The sequence below is a fragment of the Spea bombifrons genome, chromosome 9 (assembly GCF_027358695.1).
Source record: "Spea bombifrons isolate aSpeBom1 chromosome 9, aSpeBom1.2.pri, whole genome shotgun sequence".
In the NCBI taxonomy this organism is placed as follows: domain Eukaryota; kingdom Metazoa; phylum Chordata; class Amphibia; order Anura; family Pelobatidae; genus Spea; species Spea bombifrons.
This window is the reverse complement of record NC_071095.1, coordinates 11,307,412-11,334,040: the sequence shown is the minus strand read 5'-3', so window position 1 is coordinate 11,334,040 and position 26,629 is coordinate 11,307,412. Positions and strand designations below refer to the sequence as shown.

The following is a 26,629-nucleotide window of genomic DNA, read 5'->3' as shown; positions in this document are numbered from 1 at the left end:
AAAGAAACTTCCGTGACGACGGGCCTTAGCGGGTTTTTAAAGGGCTCAGGATGACTTACAAACAAAATAGGGTTAAATAAAAAAAAAATGAAGGGTCTCAAACTGCCCCTCTTGATGGTTCTGTATACCGGGGTCAATAAAAGCGCTACCAAAACACTGCAAGAATCGCACTTTTTGGCATTCACCGCGTGCAATTCTTATCTCCTGGGCCGTAATTCATAGAATAGAAGCCCCCAAAACGCCAGCGGCTCGGTATACGATCCATACGTTCCCGAGCGACACGCCAAGCGGGTTACCAGAAACATAGTATCTGCCGGCAGATCGGCCCCATTCGGCCCCCGTCTAGTCTCCCGTTTCTTCTGGGAGGCTGTTCCACTTATCTACCACCCTCTATCTAGGTAACAATTTAGCTTAGCAGCTTCTCTCAAGAAACTTGGACAGTGAAGAAGATCCAGATTTGGCTCACTGACCCCCGAAGGAAAGATCCCGCGCATGGCTGCGCCTCGCAAACACACTCAATTTAAGTTTACATGACAGGTGCAGCCAAACGGCCGCGGGGTTATGTAAGCGGCGGCCGGAGGATCTTTATTCCACATTAGATACCTAAAGGCTACACAAACACAGATGCGTTCCATCGGGAATATACTCTGTGCTGTGCAAACTGGATTAGCAGATTATCCTTATGCTGCGGTAAATAGCCTTATTTAAAGAGACCGCCGCACTAAACCGTGTACAGCGGTGGGGGGAGAAATCGCAAGTGTGAATGCAGCCGGATCTGCCATCAAACCCACCGGAATTAACCCGAGGACACCAATAGCCGAGGACAGACACGTAGAGAAGTTTGAAACACCCATAGCAGGAAAGCTTTATCTTCGGGGGGCTCTTCGGGTCTCACGCGGGGTTAAAAGATTAAAAACTCAGCCTTCCTTAAAAGCCATAGAGGGCGTTCTGCGTGTAGCTATCGGATTAATTAAAACCAGAGGGTTTAGATGTAATGTGAGGCACTTTTACTTTACTGAGAGGGTGGTAGATAAGTGGAACAGCCTCTCAGCAGAGGTGGTAGAGGGTAATACAGCGAGGGGATGAAACATGCATGAGAAACAGGTGGCTAGACGGGGGCCGGATGGGGCCGATCTGCCGGCAGGTTCAGGCCCTGATTGGACAGCCGCTCTTTGAAGAACGAGGTCATGTCGCCATATTTTCCCAGGCGCGAGTCTCTCTCAAACGCAGAATTTGAAAAGTCTCTCACCTTAGCAACCGATAGAACGGCCCGGCTGATTGGACCATTCTATGGTTGCTATGGCAACAAGACCATTTAAAGTTTAAATAACTTCTCGTACATAATCCCCAGTCTCCTCTGTTGTGGCACCGAAGGCAAGGTAAAAAAAACAAACAACAAAACAACCAATCTGATGGGAGGCAACAGCGCCTTGTTACCCCTTAATACCCCTCTACAGGTGGCAGAATCCACCAAATACCCCCAGGCCAAGCTTTAAAGAGACAGAACCCAAAACACCCAAAAACCTGAAAGGCAATCAGGAACGCCGCTATAAATGAATGAATTCCATATCGATTGCTCATATAATAAGTATATTTCCTCGCATTTAATAAAAAAAGCGGCAGAATATGAAGGCGCTTATCTGATTAACCCTTAAGGTTCCAGTTTGGATCTGAATAAACACTTTATAGAGGGGAGCGATGGCCTAAATCCCGCTCAGACCATACAGATCCACTCGGCAAGTGACACGCGCCCCTTGACATAACCGCCAAAGGGTCCAAAACATCAGCACGAGAAAGGGTTAACAACTATGTAGGGGTTTATTTTAACCCCTTAACTGTGAAAGTAATCTTCTGACAGCTACACCACTGATACATCAATGGGTTAATTCACGATCGTCATCAATATCTCCACCTTACTGATCGCTGCTTTCGAGACATCCCGAGACATCCCGCTCTCCGCGGCGTCTGGAACCGTTACGCGGATCACCGGCCCGCCAGGACGGGCTCAGCGTGTATCCCCAGATCCCCGCACGTACCTGCACAGCTCGGCGAACGCCTGGAAGTTCAGTTTCTTGATCTTTTTCTCGCTCAGCCAGTAGCCGACCCGCTTCCCCTTCAGGAACGTCTGCATCTTGTCTGAAGAATCGGCAAAAATCCGGTGCGAGCGGCCAGGCGAGGATCTAGAACGTAAACAGATACCGATAGAGCTGGTTAAAGAGCGCTGGGGATCTCGGCAGAAAAAGGGTTAAAAGGATCCGGTCCGACGAGGGGCAGCAGGTAAAATGCATCCAGACACAAATTCTGCATTTGGTATCGGGAACGCAAGTGCGCTATCTCCGCGAGTCACGGGGACTGCGTGCGCAGGAAGGGCTTCCCCCGAACTCCACCACATTGTACTGCGCTAAGGAATACGATGGCGCTATATCAATCAATAATAATAACACACATTGTACCGCGCTAAGGAATATGATGGCGCTATATCAATCAATAATAATAACAACACATTGTACTGCGCTAAGGAATATGATGGCGCTATATCAATCAATAATAATAACGACACATTGTACTGCGCTAAGGAATATGATGGCGCTATATCAATCAATAATAATAACGACACATTGTACTGCGCTAAGGAATATGATGGCGCTATATCAATCAATAATAATAACACACATTGTACTGCGCTAAGGAATACGATGGCGCTATATCAATCAATAATAACACACATTGTACCGCGCTAAGGAATATGATGGCGCTATATCAATCAATAATAATAACACACATTGTACCGCGCTAAGGAATACGATGCCGCTATATCAATCAATAATAATAACGACACATTGTACTGCGCTAAGGAATATGATGGCGCTATATCAATCAATAATAATAACAACACATTGTACTGCGCTAAGGAATATGATGGCGCTATATCAATCAATAATACGGTAATAACGACACATTGCACAGCACATTGAGATGGGGCCCCTGGCAGGATCGCTCTTGGGGCCCCTGGCAGGATCGCTCTTGGGGCCCCTGGGCACGCTCCCTGCTGATGTTTATATTTAAAAAGCACCGATACATTGTAACACAAAGTGCATCCTGCTGGGTTAACCGCATCGGTGCCAGGGTGAGCTGCAGGAAGCCTGCCAGGGGAAGGCTGCTGATCTCCGCTCACTTGCAGCACGCATGGCAGGGATGAGCTGGGGGTAGGGAGGGCTGTCACCCGCTGCACATGGCTCTCTCCCCACCCTCCACTACTGACCTGGCCAGCAGATGCAGAGTCTGAAGCTCCGGTAGCTCTCCGTGTCGCTCCTTCTGGAGATCTGTCTCCCGCTGTCTCCCTCCCTTCTCTTGATGACTCTGCTCTCCCTCCCCCTCTCTCAGATCTCCATTTGCTAAACGCTGGGTCCCTCCCCGGCCGTCTCTCTCTCTCTCTCTCTCCCAGGCTGGGAGGGCACGTGAACTGGGCTCGGGATTCCGCGATAAGGACACACCCTCGGTAATAGCTCCGGGCCCCGGCAATGCTCCTCATTCGAATTATCCGTGCAAACAGGGAGGCGCCGGCAGCGCAGAGCACACCCCGCCTGCCTCTACGGCTAGGAAGTGAAAGGAGGAAGTTCCGCTTCCGGCCAGCAGAGGGCAGCCGGGAGACTCAGAGCCCTGCATGCATTCACCATGTGCCTGCCTGCCACTGGGGCAGCTCATTGAGAGAGAGAGAGGGGCACCCAGCCACCCACCATGCGTTACCCACCATGCGTTACCCACCATGAGTTACCCACCAAACTGCCCCCAGAAAGCAGCTCTGCTCCATCATTTTGTATATAATAGATCTGTATTATTCAATCTTATTAAAGATCAATTAAATGCAATTCCATTCATTTATTAACGCCCTATCATTTTAATATACAGGGATATTCCGGGGCGCTGTTACAATAGGGGACAGTGAGAATATTTAACAAATACAATTTCAAATTGACAATAACTGTAAAGCGCAATAAAACATATTGGGAGAGAAGGAGAAGCGGGCCCTGCTCCCAGGAGCTTACAATCTGTTATAATACTAATACACGTCATTAGCGCTAAGAGGTCTGCTGTCGCAACGTATAGATTTATTTAATGCTTTAAAACCTCAAAGGAAATGTCTTCATCTTCAGCGTCTTTAATGTTACCCAACAAAGGGTGTCATCGAGCGATGCGCAATCACATTCTGCGTCCGCAAACGCTGCGGTTTCAGCGATTTGCCTTTTCTTCTATTTATTCATAAAGCCCGATAGTAATGGATACAGATTCTTTAACATATCATGGACCAATCAGAAAGCGACCCTTAACTCGGGGGAGTAAAAGCGAGCCACTTCCTACGTAATTACAAGTCATGCGGACATCGGAAGGGAGCATCAACGGCCACCAGCGAGGGTATTAAACATGCGCGGGATAGACGTACAGCTCCTGAATCTAAGACGAGACCAACGCCTGATTAAGGTTTGGGTCTTTACAGCAGGAGAAACGGGGGCCGGATGGGGCCGATCTGCCGGCAGGTTCTGGTTTTCTATCAGCTATTAAGTAGAACGCATCCACCTTCTGCTCCACAAGCTGATAAAAGTCGGCATCGGTAACGCGGACACAAACAGGGCGAGGGCGCGTAGCAGCTGTGCGGTCGTCGCATTCGGATAAACGCGCCACGTCACTAAGTTACTGAACAGAATTGTTGCCACAAACATTTCCATCTATACGTTACTGGTGATTTACGACTCGCCCCGGTGTCCAGATCCCCACAATACCAAATACCAACAGAGGTAGCGTGACGCCGGCGGCAGAACCCGGCGAGATCCCGAGAGATCCCACGAGATCCCGCTCCTAGCTGTCTGTTTACCAACATTTGGTTTGTTTTATTTTTCAACAAGTTTGTTGCTTCTTTGTTGTCCATCTTCAGGCCACCGAGCGGCGCATCCAGCTGGTATTTACTAAAAAGAAGTTTTATAAGAGAGTGGAACCCAAAATACCAAGAAATGGCGGATCAGAGAAGTTTCAGGAGAGTTTTCCCCTCTGCCTCCGACTCTCTCTCCTGAACTCTCTCCTACTTTCTTCAGCTCTAATCAGACTTTAGACCCAAACAACGCAGATCCCCCCCCCCCCGGTACGCGTTTTATAGACGGTGAGCGGGGCTCGGCGAGGTTTCTTTGATCTTTACATTTTAAGAAGATCTTTAACAAGCTGTACGGAGAATCTCCTGGCCGCCGCGTAAACCCACGCCGAGCGTCGCAGCGTCCGGGGGGGCCGAGTCCTGGAAGCAGGTTTACGGATCGTGTTTATGAATAATAATAAAATCTGGCCGCTAGCGTCACATGGTGCGGATCACGTACAGAGGCCTTTTTACACCCACTTGATATGTACTTTGCGCCGGCGTGTGTAATGTTTAACCCGCCAAGCCCTGCAGTGTGCTCTGCTCCAGATATCTCATTGGCAGCTAACCGCTGTCCACTGAATGCAGGGAATCCCATTATTTACTGAGAGGGTGGTAGATAGGTGGAACAGCCTCCCAGCAGAAGTGGTAGAGGGTAATGCAGCGAGGGTATTAAACATGCATGGGATAGACATACGGCTCCTGAATCTAAGACGAGACCAGCGACTGATTAAGGTTCGAGTCTTTACAGCAGGAGAGACGGGGGGCCGACGGGGGCCGATCTGCAGTTTTATATAATGCCACTACGTTTCTTCACTGCAGGGCAAAGTGCTCCAGTCAAAATAATTAAAACATTGTTATTAAAATGTAACTTGTCTTCTGACTGGTTACATCAATGTACTGGCGTGTTACACGCCTAATTGCATGTGAAGGCATGTCTGCGTGAAATATTCCAGTAACCGCAGATATTAGTAATCCTAAAGTGCACGAGTTCGGAGGATTCTGGTTTTTAATGCCTTGAAGTAATTGGATCAGGAGACACTTTAATGTTAAAGCCACTTACTGCTATCATATTAACCCCTTCACGACAAAGCCCGTGCATGTGCGGGCTGACGCCGCGTTGTCATTAAAGGGTTAAACGTTTCTGGTGTCGGGTTTTTCGTTAGAGATCGAGGACGTCCGTCTGTCTTCGGCGTCCGTCGGGCTCGGAGGGGATGCTCTTTGGAGAATCGTAAGGAACGCGCTTAGCATGATCTGAAAAGTATGAGTTGTCACCATGGGGGAAACAACGTTTCCACCTCGAGAAGCCTTCATCAGGACCAACAACGAAATAAAAGCAGGGCGCGATAAACGATCCCGCTGTCATGTAAATAATAAATGTGTTTCCGACGGCGGATTCTTTTTCTTACTGCATTCGCCTGTTTTTTTTGATGGTTCTGGTAGTTTAGATCATCGCTAGTTCTTAAGGGGTTAAATGACACCCCTGTGAAACCTAATCCTGATGAATGCAGCGAAGCCGGTTCCAGCCCAAACGCTGCGCTCTGTGTCGGGACTCGTAGCCCAGACCGGGACAGCTTATCTCCGACGGCATCGTTCTTTCACTGGGTAGGAACATGGATAGTTTACCACTCGCATACCCGGGTTTTTTGCCCCTGTCTCGGGGTGAAGGGGCAGATTCTCGGTGGTCACACAGTCTGACTCCTTCCCATCCCCCCCCCTGCTGGGATCATATATAAGAAGACCCCCAGTTGGTGCTTTTGCTCCCAGTATGTTATGGTGGATCTCCCTGCTTGAATGCAGGTGCCTCAATGAAGCGTATCTTTAAATAATGACAAGTCAAGGTGTCCACGAGGGCCGGTATTAGTCATTTGGATCACACAATAGAAGCTTCACCATGGGTTATTGAAGGGTTAATATTTAAAGCACCTCAGGGTCGGCTCCTTGGTACAGTAACCCGTCGGTAGGTGCCGGATCCGCTGAGTTCACCCGTTATTCCAAGTCACAAGCTCCGGGGTCCACGGGTCAGGGGCCACGCTTTTCACACGATGACGTTATCCCATAAAGAAGAGGAAGCGCGCCGATATCTAAACGGCAGGGAAATAAATCTATAGAATGACCCTCGTTATCTGAAAAAAACTGAAACTTCCCATTAAAAGGGAACCAAAAAAAACCCCAACTGAGATGACGTGAGAAACGGGGTATATAGGGGCGGAGCCGGGTATAGAGGGGCGGAGCTGGGGTATAGAGGGGCATTTCCCATCTTAACATATATATTTCTAGAAATAATAGACAATCAATGTTCGGGGCAGTAGAACCGTGCGATCCCTTCATACCCCGCAAACATTCTGACCGCCTAGAAAAGAGGGGCATCAGGGGAGGAGAGAGGGATATCAGGGATTAGAGGGACTGGCCAAACGGAAAAGGGGCACTTGGCGGTTATGGACATCTGTTAATCCTTCCCTATGCTGATCATTTTATAGCAAATTTACTCCCAGTTTTACCGATAGAGATAAAAGATGTATTTTAACCTAATTCTCGTTCCTTTTCTATCTTTCTTAATCGAGGTTCAGTTCCACTTTGTCGTTAGAATTTCATTTTTTTTTGTTTTATGACTGTGATAACAGTCATTCCCAAACTTTCCTAGAAATTCAGTCTTTGTGGTTAAATTTTTTTTTTCCTGCAAGTGACACTATCTGTAAAAAACAGAAGAAGCCGCGGCGACAGACGGGGAAGTTCTGTTACTAATTCCGACCCCGAGCAGAGAGCGCAACGCAGCGAAACGGACAAACCGCGCGCCTAAATAAACCAAAAGATGCTACAAACATGGCCGCTACACCCCGGTAACACAACCGCTCGCAGGGTAACGCCAGCAGCACTCCTACTCCCATCATGCCTGTCCGACCCCCAGCCGCTTTACAAAGGTCACAAGCCTTTTTCCTTTCTTTTGTGAAGATATTGGTAACTTTCTGTTACTCGCTGCCGGTTAAATCCTCCTCCTCCTGTGAATTACCGCCATAAAGACGAATTCTTTCTCCTCTACCTTTATTTACGGCTTTCTGGCATAAGAGCCGAACAGGTTATTCAACCCGCATTCAGTCTGCAGGGGGTATTAAGAGAATGCAGAGGGGGTTCACTGCCTGAGGGCAACATTATCTAAATAAAAGTTACCATAGACAGTTAGAACCCGCCGGCAGATCGGCCCCATCCGGCCCCCGTCTAGTCGCACATTTCTCCTGCTGTAAAGACTTAAACCTTAATCAGTCGTTGGTCTCGTCTTAGATTCAGGAGCCGTATGTCTATCCCATGCATGTTTAATCCCCTCACTGTATTACCCTTTACCACTTCAGCTGGGAAGCTCTTCCACTTATCTACCACCCTCTCAGTAAAGTCAAATTTCTATCCCATCTCAGTCTCTGACCCTCTAGTGTTAGATTCTGGTCTATTGTTGTAACTTTTCTCCTCCTTTGAAATTAATTTCCCTCCCTTTATGTAGTTAAATGTCTCTCTCCCATCTCTCTCTCCAATCCCCTCGTCTCTTCTATGCCCTCTCTCTTCTCTCCACATCTCTCTCTCTCTCCTACCCCCTCTCTCTTCTCTCCCCGTCTCTCTCTCTCTCTCTCTCTCCTATCCCTTCTCTCTTCTCTCCCCTTCTCTCTCTCTCTCCTATCCCTTCTCTCTTCTCTCCCCTTCTCTCTCTCCTATCCCTTCTCTCCCCTTCTCTCTCTCTCCTCTCCCCATCTCTCTCCTCTCCCATCCCCTCTCTCTTCTCTCCCCGTCTCTCTCTCTCTTCTCTCCTCGTCTGTCTCTTCTCTCCTCTAAGCCATACCAGCCTCTGGTATACGACCAGGTGTTATAACTTCCCTGTTCTCAGTTTTAATATTAAAATTATATTTTCTATTAACTATGAGCTTTGAGCAAATAAAGACGGCAGATCTGGGGAAAGCCGGGGGCCCCGGGCTCTGGGGATCAGCGTCTTGTTGCAGATATATATATACACCGGTATATACAGGATATAAATGCCATCAGTCCGTTACAGTAAATTATTGATTCCTATGAAATGCCGGCGGCCATCTTTCCATCGTTGGATCGGCCGTGATCCCGCACTGCCTCCTGCTGTTGGTTCTGTGGCTTCTCTTACTTGTTGATAAAAAACACAAAATGTGTATTTCCCGTGAAACGGATACAATCCGATTACCCTACCTGGAACTCAGGGGTTTTGCCCCAATCTCAGGGTGAAGGGGCAGATTCTCGGGGTCACACAGTCTGACCCCCCCCCCCGCTGGGATCATATATAAGACCCCCAAAAGCTTTTGTGGCCTCAGAGGTCTCTTCTTCAGATGGAAATTTCCATTGGATTGGATCTTCATGTGTACTGTCCTGAATCTAAGACGAGACCAACAGCTGATTCAGGGCTGAGTCTTTACAGCAGGAGAAACGGCGAATAGATGGGGGCCGGAGGAGGCCGATCTGCCGGCAGGTTCTGGTTTTGATCCCCGACGCGTTTCTCCTGTGAGAAGGGAGATGTTTGCTCTTTTTTTGTTTCTTATTTATGGAAATAAGACACTAAAACAAATAAAGCACTAAAGCCCTAATGTTTGGTAGTTTGGGTTTGCGGGAATTGGGAATTGGGGCAATTTCATGGCGACGCGCCTCTTTTACCACCAGCAGGAAACGGAACATCTTTCACCAAACTCTTGTGTTTCTGCTTCGCTGGATCTCTGCGCTTTTATTAGAAATAAATATAATAGATAAATATTATTTCACATACGTGTAGGAAACCTGTCTCTCCCATTCTCTGCCGGCCGGTGGCGCTGGAGAGTCCTCAAGCCGTTCCAACCAGCGCCTAAACTCTGTGGTCTTCAAAACGCTTCCGGTTCCCTGGAGAGCGACGTCATTGGAAAAGAGCCGGCGGAAGCCATGTTGAAACAGGGAACTGTTGAGGCCTAATGCGATGTTTAATGAATAATCAGCGGAGAGACGAATTCTTCTGGGTATGTTTGCGACAAATAAGCCGTCCTTTTATATCGTTAGACAGCTGAGCTTCCGGCATGGCGGGGCTTAGAGATGATTGAAGGAGTGGGACATGTTTGTGCTTCCTGTTACTGGTGTTTATTTATGTAAATTTGTTATTCTGGGTATTTTTGCCACACCCAATATGTCCGTCGTGGACTCACGGTCAGCTGACCGCTTCCGGTATAGGCGCCGGATACAGGCGTCACACGGCTGCAGTCAGGTGAGAGGGGTCTCGGGGGCATCCCCGGGATTGGAGTCTAGAGCTCCCCACAGACAGGTGAGGAGCGTGGCGTCCCTGGGAGAGCAAGAGTGGGTGGGCAGAGAAGGAGCTGCCACACAGGGGCCACCGTGGGCAGAAAGCTGTGACATATGGCAGACAGTGGAGTGAGTAAAGCCCCAGCTTTTGGGGTACCTGGAGAGCGGGGGTCCCCAGCTTTTGGGGTACCTGGAGAGGGGGGGTCCTAGCTTTTGGGGTACCTGGAGGGGGGGGTCCTAGCTTTTGGGGTACCTGGAGAGGGGGGGTCCCTTTGAGAGGAAAGGAAGGGACCACCACTTTGAAAGAGAGAAAAGATGGGCTTGTGACAGCGATGCTGAGTTTGAGCGGTGACTTTGTGACTTCAGGTTGGCAAACAGCGGAAGGCTTTCCCCGTGGGTCCCGGCAGCGCGTTTTACTCCGTTAGGACCCAGTAAGACTTCTGCTTTTTTTGTGTGTTCGTTATACCACGAGACGTCGTCACGAGACGGCTGATACCAGAGCATCCTGTTTGAGGTCGTTTGCCGCGGCTTTTTGTCGTCGTGGTAAACCGTCGCTGCTCCCTGCGCGATCTCCGCCGAGTAACTCCGCGTTTGCCACACAAGCAGAGGGGGCAAAAATTTCCTACATCTAACTTTTTCTAGAGCAAATCACATGGCCGGTGGGCTGCAGTTAAACGCTGACTATAGGTATAAGAGTGCGATGTTTGAGAATGAGTCAATAGGATGTTTTTTTTACCCATTGTGTATTAATGTTGTTGTTTTTCTTTTTCCTCCCCGCTGGCCACGCTGCGCCTCCAGACATAGAGCATGGAGAATGATGAATTTCCGCCAGAGGATGGGATGGATCGGCGTCGGCCTCTACCTCTTTTTGAGCGCTGCTGCCTTTTACTATGTCTTTGAAATCAATGACACCTACAACAGACTGGCCCTGGAACATGTGCAGGTAAAGCCTCAGGAGTCTCTGAGCCGGACCTCGTGGGCGCTCTCCCTGAAAGCGCGTCTGCTCTCCCTGCCGTTCTGGGTCTGGGCCGCCCTCTTTCTTATACCCTATTTCCAGGTGTTCCTCTTCCTCTACTCGTGCACGAGAGCCGACCCGAAGACCGTGGGCTACTGTATAATCCCCATCTGCGTGGCCGTCATCTGCAATCGCCACCAGTCCTTCGTGAAAGCCTCCAATCAGATCAGCCGCTTGCAGCTGATAGACACTTAGATCTCGCCGAGCAAGAAGTATCATATCGCCCGGGAAACGGACATTGACTGCTTTTTTCCTTTTATTTTTAACTCCTTTTCTGCTGGTTGGGCCAGCAAAGCAATGCTGTTTCCAGGGCCGGCTGTCCGTCCGTCCGTTCTCGTGGGGCCTTCGGACTCTTTGGGGTTTTATTGGAATTATTTCCCTTTGCTGCGTCACAGGAAGCCTTAACGATTAATGTATTTAAACCTCATCCAAAAAACCCCACGGAGCGGGGGTCCCGGGATGCCTCTATGCACTGCCTTGCTATAAACCTTTTGCGGGATTTAAAATAATTTAATCCAAGATATCATTTTTTTTTTTTATTATTATGAAAATAATTTCTGAATTAATATTTTCAGATCCCAGCGCGTTATCTGTGATTATATTCACAAAGTCAGGACAGGAAAAAAAAAAAAAATAACCGCGGTTATTTAACCGCACCGAGACTTTCCTGATGGGTCTGTCTGTCGCAATCGTCGCTATCAGCTTTAATGATGAATTTCGGCTCAGAGTTATCCAATATCTACTTTTATGTCCTAAAACAGTTTCGCTCTGAACTGAAACTCCAGTCCTTTTCTTTCTGATTCTAGAGGTAATTAAAACACCATGCAATTACTCATTCCAGCAGATAAGGGGTTAAAGAATCTTTGTTACAGAAAAGTTTTCTTTCTTTCTTTTTGAGGATCACCTTTTGACTTTGGAGTAGTGAAGAGAGGGGCCTTGTTACCTGGACAGTCACTCGCACTCAGGTGTGGCTCTCCATTAAGGAGATCTGTCCAAGATACATCTTAGATAGTGCTGGGTTTGGGTTGCGGGGGTCTCAGATGGTGAATGCCGGGGAAGCAGCCGGAACGATGTCCAGGTCACTTAGTTTTCTAAATTATGTGTAATATAATAAAACATAAATCGCACATTTTAGAGTCGGGCAGCCGGTAGTTCGGTGAATGGAGCGGCGTTGGCTTTGAGGAATAATTTTGGAACCGGCGACAAAGTCCGGTTCAATTAACAGAACGTTTAGCGCTGGCTGAAGGGAGCTTTGAGATAATTAAGGAAGCGTCTCTGTGGTCCTCTGCGGGTTTAATGCGGAAGAACTGAGTTCGCTGGCTCCAGGCGGAAGGATAATTCTGTGTAGGAAGCGACAGGAGGTCCCTGAACCAAACTCTCCGTGGGGTGGGAGGTCACCTCGTAGCAAAGCATTAAAACCAGGAAGATTAGACTCCCCTCCTTTCCGTACAGTCCCGGCTGTTACTATAACTCGGTGATATCGGCTTAGGAGGGGTTATTATGGAATCCGGAGGCTGCCGGAAGGTGCCGTGTTTCCCGAGCCAGCCGCATGATTCAGCACGGACCGCTGAAAACGGGTCAGAATTGGTTCAGAGGAGAAACGCTCCAGGGCTGGCTGCTCACGATATAAAGTTGAATTGGTCAGATGTTTCAGCCAACCCGCAACGCATGGCTTAGTGAATAAACGCCATTGCTGACGCACTAGATCCTTTGCGGGAGCCGCACTGTGCCAGCTACTACTAAACTCACAGGTCACTTAGTGAATCTTTTCCTCTGCTTTCAAATGTTTTAAGTGCCAAACAGAGCGCTGGATCTTCCTGTCCCGGAAGCTTCTGTCCCTCGTATCCCATCTATGTGAGCTGCGGGGCCGCTTTCAAAGAGATCAGAAAACCGATGCAAACAAAGTCATTTCATTGATTTTCCTCGCTGAAGTAATCTGTCGGTCGCTGTGTATCTGCACGGGGGGGTGGGGGGTCTTTAAATACTATATTGTTTAGGGACTCGAACGGTACCGGGAACCACTGCCAAATATAACGCTCTACTCATTTATCAACAACGCAGCCGGGAAAGAGATTCACGATCCAAAGTGTGCTTTTATTTGGGAATTGTCACTAATTCTTCTTGTATTTTGGGAGATTTTCAGTTGTTATATCATGTTTTTATCCTATTGTTTTTTTAATCGTATAACGCGAGGATGAGCGGACGGCTGTAACACCGATAAAGTGTCTCGATGGAACGGAAAGCGTCCTCGACGTGCGACAGAAACCCCAGCGGGGGGTTTGGGGTTCGGAGCGATTGGTGTTTGTATCGAGGAAAGTGCCGAATGTTATCGTGTTGGTTATTTGCTACTTTATTACACTGAAAAAGGAGGCTTTTTACATTTCGTTTAAATATAAGATTGTGAGGTTGTGGGGAGATAAATTGCACTGTGATACGAAAAATAAAACTTTTTTTTTTTTTCTACTTGGCTTCTTGTGCATCGCCGTAAACAGTGAAATACAAAAAAAACAAAACGGTAACCGAGCGAAGAGGCTGATCTACTAAGCAATGAGTACCTGCGCTCCGGTCCACGTCTCTAGAGCCGTTTATCCGCTGATGTTTGAACCGCGACCCGCGTAGGAAGTATCGGCGCTGGGGCTGAACGTGTCTCGGAGCGTCACAGATCGCAGATCGACGAAGAGGAGAAGTTTCCAAAGCGCTCTCATACACCCGGCATTAACAGCCTGCCTGTGTCTCTCCCTCCATGCAAACTGTTCCTGCATGCAGGAAATGGATGTGATGTCACTTCCTGCATGCTGGTGTGATTCACGGGATTGAATGAGAAGATGAGATGGGGCGACGCTGCGGTCTGGGCTGCCGCTGCGGTTCAGGGCGACGCTGCGGTTTCAGGGCTCCCGGTGATCAGAGACACAAACAGCGGGGAACAAAAAAACAACCAAAAAGCCAGATTTATGAACGACATTCGACTTCATTGTAATAAAGTTACAGAGATCCCCCTCCAGCCGAAGCGCAGGAACCAGCAGCTGCCGTGTCTGGGGGGGGGGCTTTATAGTCCAGGAGCCGCCGGGGTGCAGGGGGACGACGCGCATGAACCCCGTTTATACATCCGCAGCCTGCACGTTCAAATCATGGGCAGTTTTTTAATTCCGGCCACGGACCCCGCGTCAGCTGTCCCGGGTCTTTGACCTTTTTGTAGGAGGCCCTTTAGAAGATGTTCCATTCCTCGAATTATCTTCATCTCCATCATCCTCTTCCTCCTCATCATCATCATCATCTTCCTCCTCGTCTTCACCTACTCAGAAAGAAACGTTTTCAGGGGCAGAAGAGCCATCGATTACGCCGACAGCCAGGCACAGCAAATATACATAAATATCCCAGACATTTCTAGGTATCCTGGCAGGCTCAGCTAGAAGGCCATTCCGTGTATGTACTACCTGTTCATCAAGAAAATATATCGGCAGATGGACTGAATTATCGGCCCTTTCACTACAGACCTCCTGGCTCCTGCTCTTATTTCCTGTTCTGAAACCATATGAAATGTTATAGCCATCAAATCAGTGACATTACATACCCTGCAGAGGGGGCAACTACCCCACCTGTGTCCCTTCCTACGCTCAGGATCACACCCCCTCTTTTGCAAAGTCTTTTCCTGTCTTGCCACCAGGAGGTGGTCGTTACCCGTCCTCGCCTCCAGTGAGCTGAGTGATTGCTCATGATTTGCCCCAGGCGCGGTTATTATTACCTCTCCCCCGCGGAGCTGAGTGGCTGTTATTGTTTATCCCTCCCCAGCTATTATCGCCGCTACCCCGTCCCCTGACCTGCGGACTCCTGCTCGCCGTCTCCCGGGCCGTTCTCTCCCTTCTCCTGCAGGACCAGCTGGCTCAGCACGGCGGAAACTTCTCCCTTCAGCTGCTCCAGGCCGCTCAGCAACCCCGGCAGGCTCGGCTCGCAGCTCACCTGGAAGGGGCGGCGGGCTCCATCCCGGCCGGTCAACTCAGCCCGCAACTCCATGCTAAAGCTTGTCTCCGCCACCCTGCGTCATCAGCCTGCGACACTGGCAGCCCGAGCACCGGCGCCATGTTCGATTCGGGCAAAACAAACACAGATCACGTGTCCCCATCCTGTTCTTTCAGGATTCATTGGCTGAGCCTGGTGAACCAATTCTCACGTGATACGTTGCTAAACCCTCAATAGCAGGGCGCACCCGGGGCAAATTAACCTCTTCAACTGCCGGAAAGATAATAATATCTGGAATAAGCACATTTTCAATCCGTTTTATGCTATAATCTGTGGGTTCTGATATCGTGACATGAAATTGACATGTTTACAGGCAGCTTCGTACCACGTGCGCTGATTCTGCCGTTGCCCAGCAACATGGAGACGCTTCGTAATATCAGCTCCGGAAGCAGGTGAACGCGAGGAGAGCCTAGCAGCAGAACTTCCGACCGCCGCTCCCGGAAACACCTTTATGACACCATTGGCCTCCCTCGCAGCTTCCGCCCGCCGGCTCCGGACGTAGATGCTTTCCCGTCCTTCTTATAATTATAGAAATGGCGGCAAACGAGCAGGGAAGGAAGAGAAGCGCGGAGGAGGAGGCGGCGGGCGCGGATGACCCGGTGCTGTCTCTGGTGGATGTGCTGGAGGAGGACGATGCGCTGCAGGATGAGGCTTGCGCGGTGCTGGCCGGGAGCGACGCCGAGAAATGCTCTTACCCCGAGGTGCGGACAAAGACTATGCTCTGACTAGTCACCCCTCTTCGGGGCCACAGGGGGCCCCCAATATCCTCTGTTCAGCCATAACACCAGCATGGAGTTCCTGCCATCCCTTTTCTACTCATAATGTTTACAAGGGGTCCGAACGGGTTTTGCCCATCCATAATACTAACGTGGGGGTCCTAACTCCCTCTCTCCATCCATAATACTAACGTGGGGGTCCTGACTCCATCTCTCCATCCATAATACCAACGTGGGGGTTCTGACTCCCTCTCTCCATCCATAATACCAACGTGGGGGTCCTGACTCCCTCTCTCCATCCATAATACTAACATGGGGGTCCTGACTCCATCTCTCCATCCATAATACTAACGTGGGGGTCCTGACTCCCTCTCTCCATCCATAATACCAACGTGGGGGTCCTGACTCCCTCTCTCCATCCATAATACCAACGTGGGGGTCCTGACTCCCTCTCTCCATCCATAATACCAACGTGGGGGTCCTGACTCCCTCTCTCCATCCATAATACCAACGTGGGGGTCCTGACTCCATCTCTCCATCCATAATACTAACATGGGGGTCCTGACTCCATCTCTCCATCCATAATACCAACGTGGGGGTTCTGACTCCCTCTCTCCATCCATAATACTAACGTGGGGGTCCTGACTCCCTCTCTCCATCCATAATACCAACGTGGGGGTCCTGACTCCCTCTCTCCATCCATAATACCAACGTGGGGGTCCTGACTCCATCTCTCCATCCATAATACTAACATGGGGGTCCTGACTCTGTCTCTCCATCCATAATACCAACGTGGGGGTCCTTAAACCCTCTCTCCATCCATAGTACTAATGTGGGGGGTCCTGATGCCCTCTTGCCATCCATAATACTATCAGCAATCTCCTCCCCTTCATGAATAATTAATATACCAACCTCTCAAATCACAGATTAACAGCACTGGAAGGGAAACCCACCGGCAGCCTGTGCTGCAGCCGAGTCCTTCTGCCCTCAATTGGTTACGTGTAACCTTTTGTTTCTGTGATCCCCTCTGCCCAGCGAAGTCTCCAGTCCCGCCGCTCAGTGGCCATCCCTTGTTGTTTGTTTTTAGGGCTACGTGAATCGGCAGGCGCTGTACGCCTGTAACACCTGCACGCCCGACAAAGAGGAGCCGGCGGGAATCTGCCTAGCGTGTACTTACAAGTGTCACGAAGGACATGACTTGTTCGAGCTTTATACAAAGAGGTAACGGCTGCTTGGTTTCCTAAACCAAAGACCCTCGCTGCCTGAATGTCGATGAAACCTAAACGCTCTTTTTTTATTCCCCGCAGGAACTTCCGCTGTGATTGTGGGAATAGCAAATTCAAGCAGCTGGAGTGCAAGCTCTTTCCCGTACGTATATCCAATCCGTAACTTAGTTAGTTTGAGCGGCACGCAATATTTATTCTGCCCCAAATACCGTATATCTGGGGGCTACTGCCGGAAGCAGAACGATGAATATTCATTGATCATCCCTTATAAAGAATTTTCCTGATGTTTAGGGTTCTGCCGTTACGTATCGTTGGGATGAGCTGCGTCTGCCGGCGGATATGTCTCTAACGTCACAATGCGTCCCCAGCCCCTCGGTGAACGCACGCCTTACCGGAGAATTCATTTTTTTTTCTTTGTTTTGCTTCTTTTAGGAGAAGGAGGACGTTAACTCTTTAAATAAATATAACGCAAACTTCTTCGGCCTGTACTGTACGTGCAAACGGCCATATCCTGACCCGGAAGATGAGGTGAGTGCTGGACGTGAACTCATCTGAAGCTGGAGCCGGCAGTCGTCTTGCGTGTCTGTGACATATATGTCTGAACTACGCTCTTCTTAATCCTCAGATCCCGGATGAAATGATCCAGTGCGTGGTCTGCGAGGACTGGTTTCACGGAAGGGTACGCTCCATCGTACTGGTTATTTGTAGACGTTTTGGTTCCGCTGTCTTGTCTGCCCTCCCTTTAGTCGTCCGTAACACAAATCTTTATTCTGCTGCAGCATCTTGGAGCCTCCCCGCCGGAACACCTAGAGTTTCAAGAGATGATATGCCAAGGCTGCATGGAGCGCTGCGCCTTCCTTTGGGCTTACGTGCCACACTTAGCCGGTACGTCGTATTCTCCATTCTAGTCTCCTATCGGAGACGAGTCTACGAGGTCTCGATCCCTGTTCTTCTGTTCTGGGTATTGACTTCATGTTTATAGTTTGCCCAATAGAGATCTGTGTTTTCCAGCCATATAAAGAATGCTTATTCAAACATTTTGTAACCGTCCATTACAGAAATGAAACGTTCCTTTGATGATTCTGTAGCTGACTTACTGTATATTTTCCAGTTCCCGCTGTAACTAGAATCACCCCTACAGAGGTGGACCATGAAGATATTAAGGTGGAAGATGGGTCAGAGGAGGACGTTAAGGTCCAGAACGGGCTGGATATTAAGACAGAAGAACAAAAAGCAGAAATTGTGAGTCACCCCAATATAAAAGAAGAGGAGGACAAACAGAACAGTCCGTCCACAAGTGCCGCCTCGGATCAGGTAACCCCAGGACGGATCCCTCTAACTTCTCGCCTGTGAATGTCGCCGACGTATGGAAGGTGTTTGGGAAATTGTAAATGCCTACGCAGAATAACTTAAACTGGATGGACGTTGTGTTTTGCACAGAAATCTGCCAACGGCGAGGACTCAAACCCCACGAGGACAGAAGCCAAGCCGGAAGCGACGTGTAAACTGCAGGCGTACAGAACGCAGCTGGGATCCGCGGCAAAAACCGCCACGTACTGGCAGAGCAACTGGCGCAGGAAGCTCTGCAACTGCAAGGACTGCATGGTATGGCGCGGCACTACTCACGGATCAGCTCTGCCGCCACTGCTAGAGGTAGAAAGATAGATATTAAGTTATTCTTCTCTTCGGCTCCTTGCAGAAAATGTACGCTGAGCTGGAATTGCTGTTTTTGGTGGATGAAGGCGACACGGTCCAGGCGTACGAGAATAAAGGGAAAACCAACGAAGCCCAAGAGAGGAGAGACCCCCTGATGACTGCGCTCAGCGCCATGAACAGAGTGCAGCAGGTGGAGCTCATCTGTGGTAAGAATGCTGCGCATGTGCGACACAAATGCACAAAATACAGGAAGCCCGTATTCTACTGAAAAAGCTAGAATTGCTGGGCAGATCGGCCCCCGTCTGTTCTGTCCTCTTCTACTGCTGTAAAGACCCAAACTGTAATCAGTCCTTGGTTTCCTCAGGATAGCTACACTCCAAATTCACGTTATTTCACCCCAGTGTCACCCCCTTTATACGTGCAGAAAGTGTTAACAGGAATTGTTTTCCTCCCCCCTCCAGAATACAATGACTTGAAGACAGAGCTAACAGACTACCTGAAAAGGTTTGCGGAGGAAGGAAAGGTAAGACTTTTATTCTATTTCACTGCCTCGCATGCGCCGTTTACAGTAGGAATCGAGCACCTTTTTAAATTCTTATTTCAGAAAAAATACATTCAGTAAAAATGCTTGGAATTGTATGGAGGTGGAATCATCTATGATGGGGTTTCCTTTCCAATTTTAATAGCGTCCCTTTTTCCACCCCGCAGGTTGTGAAAACAGAAGACATTCAGCAGTTCTTTGACGATCTGAGGTCCCGGAAAAGGCGGCGCGTGGAGGGAATGCAGTATTATTGCAGCTAAATCCAGCGCTTGCTCCAGAGAAACGAGCGTTTGATTGTCTCATAAACTCGAGCTCCAAACCCATGAAGTTTGTCCTGTCTTCTTAAACTTCTGTCTTAAAAATAAGCCATCTTGTGCCGCAGACGCGCGTTACTCCCGTACGGTACGCATCCTACCCTTTAGTTATTAAATGGTATCCACGTCATGCGCTCTGTAAAGGCCCGGGGGCAGGAGAGGCACACCGACTCCCATTAATCCAGCATGATTTCCCTCCCTCTCTAGCGAAATAACAGATTTTATCCGGTAACTGCCCCCTCGACCGGTTTCTTCTCTCTTGTAGAGATAGCTCTGCCCCCCGGCTTGTGAATTTTCTGTATAGGAAATTGCCAGCGGCGTTGAAGAGGCCAGGCTGTATCAGTTTGGTGACTGCTGCTTACGGCTTTTAAACTAGACCATGACTTTTTCTTTTTCTCACGTAGTCTGTAAATCAGGATTTTCGTTTTTTTTTTTTTTGTTCTTGCTTTGGAAATCACAATAAAATACTTTAATGTTAGTAATTCTGTTATTTAAGTTTTATTTAAATGGGAATCTAGTGAGCAAATGCTCGGCTAGTATATGATTCGGTCACAAGCCATGGCTTAAGACACAAGCTGTGTCCGCCTAACGCAGAGGGGCTGTTTAAACGTACTGCTGTCTTACAAGCAGGACCTTCTTTACCTAATTATCAGGTTGTCATCAGAGCCTTTAAACGTACGGACGGTAAGAAGCGCTGCGGGAATTGTTGGCGCCGTGTAAATGACAGTTGATTAGAGGGGGGCTGAGGAGGGGCGGCGACTGCTCCCTAAATTTTTGGTTCACTTTATGTTAAATTGATTACATTTCTGAAGTGCGTGCGTAGGTCAGCCCTGCACAATGAAAATGCATTCAATCGAGACTGGCAAAAAATAGGTAAGTTTAATGATATCAATAATAACAAGAATAGGCTACAGACATTATAAATACAAAATGTTGAAAAACTTAGCGGGATGGAGAAAGCGGTTTCCCCTAAAACGTCAGGGAATCGGCTCGCGTCGTGTAAATGCCGAATGGACAATACCTTTATCGCAGGACAGTTTCTCCATACACTCTCCCAGCCGTGGGCCACAGAAAGGGCCGATCTACGGTCGTTACAGGCAGGACTTATTTTCCTTGGGAACTTAATGCAGTGAACGCCTTTCTGAGGTTGGCGAGAAGGGCTGAGAAGTTCTTGGTTTCTCGCACTTTTTGCTGATATTCGGCAATGCAGTCCAGCGGGGGGTCGCACCCTGTAACTGGAAGCAAAACTCAGAGTCAGACACAAGAACCCATCGGTTGCTCTTTATGGAGGGCAGGGATTGACAGAAATACCTTCATACTCTCCATCCTCATTAAAGAAAATGATGCAGGAATATGGCTCATCCAGGTCTTTGGGGTTAATGCATCTGAAGACAAACTGCAGTTTATCGCCTAAAACCAGAAATGTGCATAATTAGATCTGTAAAGTGTAATCCGGGTAAACATTTTATAAAAGACAGAGGAGCAGCGGAAGAGTTGGTCATTCAGAAAAGGAAGTCAGACACCACACTGAGCTGATGCTATTCCCCATAGACTTTCATTAGGCAGAGAGTCCAACTGGGTGATTAGGACTGAGTCACCCGTGCCACCCCACAGGCAGTATGATAAGGAGTCGGGGTGTTTAGTAGATCGGGGCTCAGATAACAGCGAGAACTCATACAAACGTCCAATGACATTATGCAAAACCTAGAAATTAAAGAATCGCACAATAAATTTAATCTGATACCCATCAGAAAAAAAAATGTAACAATCACAAAGAAAAAGGAAATTAGGAGCGCTGAGACGATTAAGATCCTGGGGTTAATACAAGAAGTTACCCCCTCCACTACGGACATTTACCTCTCAGTTTCCGGATCTCGAGCCCAAGACGTTCCTTGAACAAAGTTGCCGATTTTTGTAGTTCCTTTAGCCTGTCCTTATTGGCTTTTTTGTTAGCCAAGGCCACTGAAAAACAAAGCGGCCCCCCCCTTTAATGACCCCGGTAACATTACAATTACAAACGCACCAGTCCCGTAGACTTACGCTCTCTTTTCCGATGTAATTCTTCCTTTAACTTCTCGATGTGCTCGGTCAAATCTCGGTGCGTACTTTCGTTTTCTTTTATTTTTTCAATCTCTTGTAAAATTTGCTCCTGCTTTTCCTCGACGCGTTTGTTCTGCAGACTGATTTCTACGCAGAACAAAGAGAAACCGAATGTTAATTAACTGACAGCAGGATCTCAGGCACGTCCCCCCATAATCCCTTTCGGGTGGGTTTAATGGTCCCCGTCCCAGAGAGGGTATAACATGTTATTCTAAGGAGAATAATCGTATAGCAAATAAATAAAAAAATAAACGTAAGAGGGTTCCGAACAGCCAATGGGAGATCAGCATGGCAGAGATGCCTTCCTCCCATTGGCTGAGCCGGATTTAAGGCATCCTACCATTTCTAAATTCCAGGACCTTGTCAGTCATCAGCTCTCCTTCTCTATATTTTTTGGACCAGACATCTGGGGACAAAAAAACCAAAACATTACATTAAAATTCTGTAGCTATGTGTCAGAATTCCAAAAGGTCAGCCCCCCCCCGAGGGGGTCATCAGCTGCTGACCAAAAACAATGACAACAAACCTGTATTTTAAAGCCGTTTCTGATGTTCTGTAACGACTTATTTTCAACAATATTAAGTGTTCTTCGCCCGGCGTTCTACAATGTCACATAAATCATATAGAATGACCCAAAAAACGCTTACCTGTTAATTTTTTCAATGATTCTTTGTACGGATCCTTTATTTCCTGGATGGTGACGTCGTCGTTACTGTTGATAAATTTCGTCCGGAATTCCTGCATGTACAGGTTTAAGCTCTGCTCGTCGTGGATCTTCGTCCCGGCCATTGCTTCGCTGCAAACAACGGGGTGTTTACAGTTTCTTATCTGTCACTTTCCCAAAACCCTGCATTTTAATACAAATGTGTTCTCTGCTCCTCCAAGCCTCTCGGCCTGCCTCATCGCGCCCACCGATCACCCGCCAGCGGAATAACTGTCACTAACATAGCAAATAGCCCCAAAACACCAGGCAGATGTCATGTGACGTCGCTCCACCAATCAATGGGATGGGTGAATTTTCAGTCCACCTGTGTCACGGCTAAACTGGCTTTGCAGAGTGAATGCAAATCAATGGCATTAATATAAATAAATTATAAAATGGGACATGTACCCCCAATAAATAATAACATGGATAAGGCTCCTTTAGCGCATGCGCCCTGTCCTTATTGCTCACCACTGCTTGGTGCATCCGCGTATTGATTCCCCACCCTTGGCGCACCCCCCTACTGCATACCCGGGGCGCCCCTTTACGGCTCCCATCCCCCGCTTACCGTCACGGTCCGGCCCGCTTCTGGCCGCCTCGAGCTCCGCTCTTCCTCTGTGTTTGAACGTTGCCGCTCGCGCTCAGTGACGTATATTCCCAGGCCACACAATCGAAAGCCCGTCAAACGCTCTGCAGTCAGACAGAAGCAGCCGAGCGCCGAATCCACGCTGCGGAAGTAAATGACACGATAGCAGGAAATGCCTTATTTATCGGTTTATACGGCGCCACCATAGACCACAGCGCCGTACAAATCAAAACTGAGTGTATATTCTGGAAAGTAAAAAATACTGGTAGTTAAAGATTTGTGAGGACGCAGCCAATGAGCTTACAATCTATCCTTATGGCACTTTTTATACAAAGCCCCTGGAGGGAATGGTGGGTTCCCGGATGCCCCGCTTATTTTCTTAAAACCCGAAAATCCCCAATCCACCCCTTGTGTATTATTTGCCCCGCCGCATCTCATTCCTGGGAGCTCGCACTCATTGCTGTTCACTGAAGATGGGCAGCTGCTAGGAGTATAAAACATTCAATGTGGATTCACTTGCACAGGTTGCGACGTGGTCTTATCGCCACAGCAACCAATGGAATAGTCAAATCCTGATTGTTTCACTAGTTGCTACGGTGATAACCTTTGTAAAAATGATATGTTGTAACATGGGGGGCATCATATCCACATTAACTTACGTAATTCAGTAAAAGTAAACTTGTTGTTACAGGGTCTTGTCGGGTAAATATAGATTTTAAAATCAATAAAACCAAATGAAAAGACGTCTAAACGGTCGACAAACACTTCAACAGCACGATCCGTCATCTGATGTCCCTCTTGCCGTGCGGTACGCAGAGAGAAAAGCACACAATTCCGCTCTCTGTATATTCTAAACGCTGAATGCAGGGAGAAAGCCAAATCCTGTTATTTTAGGGAAGAATTAGTTGCTGACCATAATACACGTGAAACGGCGCACCACGGTTTAAACGCAGGAGAGCTGACCAAAACTCGTTACCCAATCAGAAGGGAGTGTTTGACGACAGAGAAACAGGTTGTGTGTGTTTTCTGGCACAGCGTATTGATTTTGTTTCCGCGCTACTATGCATTATAGACAACAGGCTAATGTCCCAGGATAAAAAAAAACCACCAGAACGCCTTGGTGAGATTCTGTATACACTGCAGAGATCCCCTCCCCAAGTCACGTATGACATCATTATGGCCCACAAATGGAAACCTTGACAAATGTCACTTTATGCCAGGAAGGGGAGTTGCTTCTGTCACAAGCAGCCGTGACGTGGAGAATTTGTATCTCCCGATGTGTGCGACGACTCCAGGGCAATGCAAGAAAAAGTCCTTTACAAAGAATACGATTTCCCTGGACCAAAAATTCCAGTACAATCACAAAAGTTTATAATAAAAACAGACAAAACATTTTATTTTACAATCATCTTTATTTACAAGCTCTCAGAGCAAAATGACAATTTAGACTCCCTGAGTCAGTCATTACAGTGAGATGATATCCAGCAGGTGGTCGCTTAACGGCTCCTTGTAGTTTCTTTGTAAACAAATATGCCCATCGCATCAATAGCAAATCCACCGTTACCCTGGAAACGCTTCTACGTCATAATACGAACTATGTTTGCAAACAAGTCAGACGTGCTTCAAATATCTGCAGGTTAACCCAGCAGCGGAACCACAGGCCGTTCCCAACCTCAACAGAGGGAATGACTGCAACGTCTGCACGTCGTCAGCTGAGAAAGGAAAATATAAATATTATAAAGTGAAAAAGGCTGTGGGACAAAACACGACTATATAAAATGAAATCATGGCAGGTTTACTGTTCTATGATGTAAGAGCAGTGATATCACAGTTGGGCTCACCTGAGCAACTAACACAATATTCACTAATCTCTTTACTCTGCCTCCTGTTCTTACGCACCTGCGTACTAAACGGTGCAGGCACGCCTTTGTGGGAGGGGCAAACACCTTATCATTAGAATATTTAAGAAAACTAGCAAAATACAAAGATTGTCGCCAGATTGTTTTAGTCACTTGATAGAAAATGGTTACCTGTGGTGCAGAGGACATCTGCCAGCTTCACAGACAAGGTTTTCCCGCTCAGTAAGGCGTCATTTTCTCATTGAGGATACACCTGCGTAACACAGAAAAATAAGCGTCAGTATAGAAAGCTTTGGAGTATCCATACTCACGGATCAGAGCTGAAGATCACACGCTAGCCACTGTCAGAACACAGACATGTTAGAGCATCCATGATGGAGGACGCACTTATGAGGAGCCTCAGTTCTTTTCTCTCTACCTCCATTTCTTACGTGCAAGCGCACAGGAGACGCCAGCACGCCTTTGTGGGAGGACAGGTGTTACGTTAGGACCCCATTCTTACAGCGTTACTCACCCAATCAGGGTCAGCGATCTCGGAACCTATCACGGTTTCCAGATTTCAAGTTTTTGTTGGGAGCGGTGAAAATCCCTGCAATAATAATAATATACATTTATATAGGTTACTGTATAGAGTTACAGGTGGAAGTATACAAACCAAAGCATAATCATTAAGAATAACTGTAGGGGATCTGAGCTGCTCCAGCACTTTATACTCTGCCGATAACCGAATTATTGATTAGCTTTAATTCAAGGCAAGGTAACTGATTAACCCTAAAGATCCCACCACAGCAAATCCCTGCAGTCTGTAATGGAAATGAGTAGCTTTATCTGTATTTAATTTCTAGTGACCTTCTAATAACTATATCTGTATAAAAAGTGTAACTCTCAGGGAAAAGGTCACGAGGCCATTTACCGAAATGCGCATTATGTTCCTTAAATATATTAATTTTCCTCACGAACCTCCAGCAGCCATTGTCTGAGCACACATGAGGGGTCCGCGAAGTTTCCTCTTCCACCTGAAGGCGCACATGGCCGGATGGCACTGGATCCACTCGCCGACCGTACCCCTAACTCGATTCAAGAACCTAGAAAGGGGTATTACGCACACTTCCGGCCTGTTAAGACATCATTTCCGCCAATCGAAGGCACTCTTGTCAGTGCTGCAGCTCGTTTGTTTACTCTGTGCTGTGACAGGTGGAACTAGTCACGTGACACGCTGCTTTGTTTTCATCCGCAAATAGGCCGCCCCAAAACGTTGCGGTTCGGCCCCGGTACCGGGTCCCAGCCTGAACGGTTTTATCAATATTATGAAATGTGTATTCGAGTTTAATTGAATAAAACTTGCTGTGCTCCCCTTTTCTGTGTTATTTTAGTAACAGCATGTTTCATTACATCATCACCGGGTCCTGCGCTGGCGGTGTGACGGCACCATAACAACGTATTACAGTTTACACCCTTCGTCCATTACATTTAATCATATAGCGCCAGCAGACTCCATAGCGCTGTTAGTGGACAATGAAAATAAGAATTTAAATATAGTTAACAGGCAGAAGGAGAGGAAGGTCGCAGGAGCTTACAATCTATCGGGTGGTTGAGGGTGGAAGGGGAACAGTAGGAGAGAACTGCTTGAGCGAGGATGGGTTGATTGTGTCATGCGAACCGGTTTAATGATTCAAAACTAATCAAAAAGCATTATTTGACAAAAAAAGTGCATTTTATTTACCCCTT

The 26,629-nt window shown here is 47.9% G+C and overlaps 5 protein-coding genes and 1 long non-coding RNA gene across 10 annotated transcripts in view; 2 read left to right on the top strand and 4 right to left on the bottom strand.

The window, feature by feature from the left end:
- The window catches only part of ITPK1 (inositol-tetrakisphosphate 1-kinase), a 36,090-nt gene extending 32,756 nt beyond the window's left edge, over nucleotides 1-3,334 (bottom strand). The window contains exons 1-2 of the mRNA XM_053474732.1: nucleotides 3,263-3,334; nucleotides 2,037-2,180 (exon numbers count right to left, since the gene is read on the bottom strand). Coding sequence (XP_053330707.1) covers nucleotides 2,037-2,131 — 95 coding nt within the window. The 5' untranslated portion in view covers nucleotides 2,132-2,180; nucleotides 3,263-3,334. The remainder of the gene's footprint in view (nucleotides 1-2,036; nucleotides 2,181-3,262) is intronic.
- Nucleotides 1-15,252, bottom strand: part of GON7 (GON7 subunit of KEOPS complex) — a 118,842-nt gene extending 103,590 nt beyond the window's left edge. The window contains exons 1-2 of one of the 3 annotated variants that reach the window (XR_008355473.1): nucleotides 15,002-15,252; nucleotides 14,141-14,475 (exon numbers count right to left, since the gene is read on the bottom strand). Coding sequence is in view for 2 of the 3 variants with exons in the window: in XM_053474737.1 (XP_053330712.1) it covers nucleotides 14,348-14,475; nucleotides 15,002-15,194 (321 nt within the window). In the remaining variant the exon portion in view is untranslated. Of the gene's footprint in view, nucleotides 1-14,131; nucleotides 14,476-15,001 lie in introns of those variants that run through there. The other 2 variants (XM_053474737.1, XM_053474738.1) reach the window with 2 other exon arrangements.
- Nucleotides 9,806-11,702, top strand: LYSET (lysosomal enzyme trafficking factor). Of its 3 annotated transcripts, none has more exons than XM_053474736.1 (2): nucleotides 9,806-9,891; nucleotides 10,967-11,702. In XM_053474736.1, the coding sequence occupies exon 2, from the start codon at nucleotides 10,983-10,985 to the stop codon at nucleotides 11,376-11,378; it is 396 nt and encodes a 131-aa protein (XP_053330711.1). In that variant the 5' UTR covers nucleotides 9,806-9,891; nucleotides 10,967-10,982; the 3' UTR covers nucleotides 11,379-11,702. The 3 variants fall into 3 exon arrangements, with proteins under 3 accessions (XP_053330711.1, XP_053330710.1, XP_053330709.1); XM_053474735.1 differs by lacking the exon at nucleotides 9,806-9,891 and adding an exon at nucleotides 10,044-10,133; XM_053474734.1 differs by lacking the exon at nucleotides 9,806-9,891 and adding an exon at nucleotides 10,100-10,190.
- Nucleotides 15,253-15,670: 418 nt separating the features above from the next.
- On the top strand, nucleotides 15,671-20,135 carry UBR7 (ubiquitin protein ligase E3 component n-recognin 7). Its single transcript, XM_053474730.1, has 11 exons — nucleotides 15,671-15,901; nucleotides 17,004-17,137; nucleotides 17,224-17,284; nucleotides 17,575-17,670; nucleotides 17,768-17,821; nucleotides 17,922-18,027; nucleotides 18,284-18,456; nucleotides 18,583-18,747; nucleotides 18,842-19,004; nucleotides 19,260-19,321; nucleotides 19,507-20,135. Exons 1-11 carry the CDS (start codon nucleotides 15,734-15,736, stop codon nucleotides 19,597-19,599), a joined length of 1,275 nt encoding a protein of 424 aa, XP_053330705.1. The 5' UTR covers nucleotides 15,671-15,733; the 3' UTR covers nucleotides 19,600-20,135.
- Nucleotides 20,136-20,520: 385 nt separating this feature from the next.
- SPC25 (SPC25 component of NDC80 kinetochore complex) lies at nucleotides 20,521-23,144 on the bottom strand. The gene is made up of 7 exons (XM_053474733.1): nucleotides 23,025-23,144; nucleotides 22,401-22,549; nucleotides 22,094-22,159; nucleotides 21,694-21,840; nucleotides 21,511-21,615; nucleotides 20,965-21,063; nucleotides 20,521-20,888 (listed from the first exon to the last, which is right to left on the bottom strand). Exons 2-7 carry the CDS (start codon nucleotides 22,540-22,542, stop codon nucleotides 20,758-20,760), a joined length of 690 nt encoding a protein of 229 aa, XP_053330708.1. The 5' UTR covers nucleotides 22,543-22,549; nucleotides 23,025-23,144; the 3' UTR covers nucleotides 20,521-20,757.
- A 1,421-nt stretch (nucleotides 23,145-24,565) lies between these two features.
- On the bottom strand, nucleotides 24,566-26,069 carry LOC128504618 (uncharacterized). The gene is made up of 4 exons (XR_008355474.1): nucleotides 25,862-26,069; nucleotides 25,416-25,490; nucleotides 25,073-25,154; nucleotides 24,566-24,754 (listed from the first exon to the last, which is right to left on the bottom strand). It is a non-coding gene; the product is annotated as an uncharacterized LOC128504618 (long non-coding RNA).
- Nucleotides 26,070-26,629: the final 560 nt, after the last annotated feature.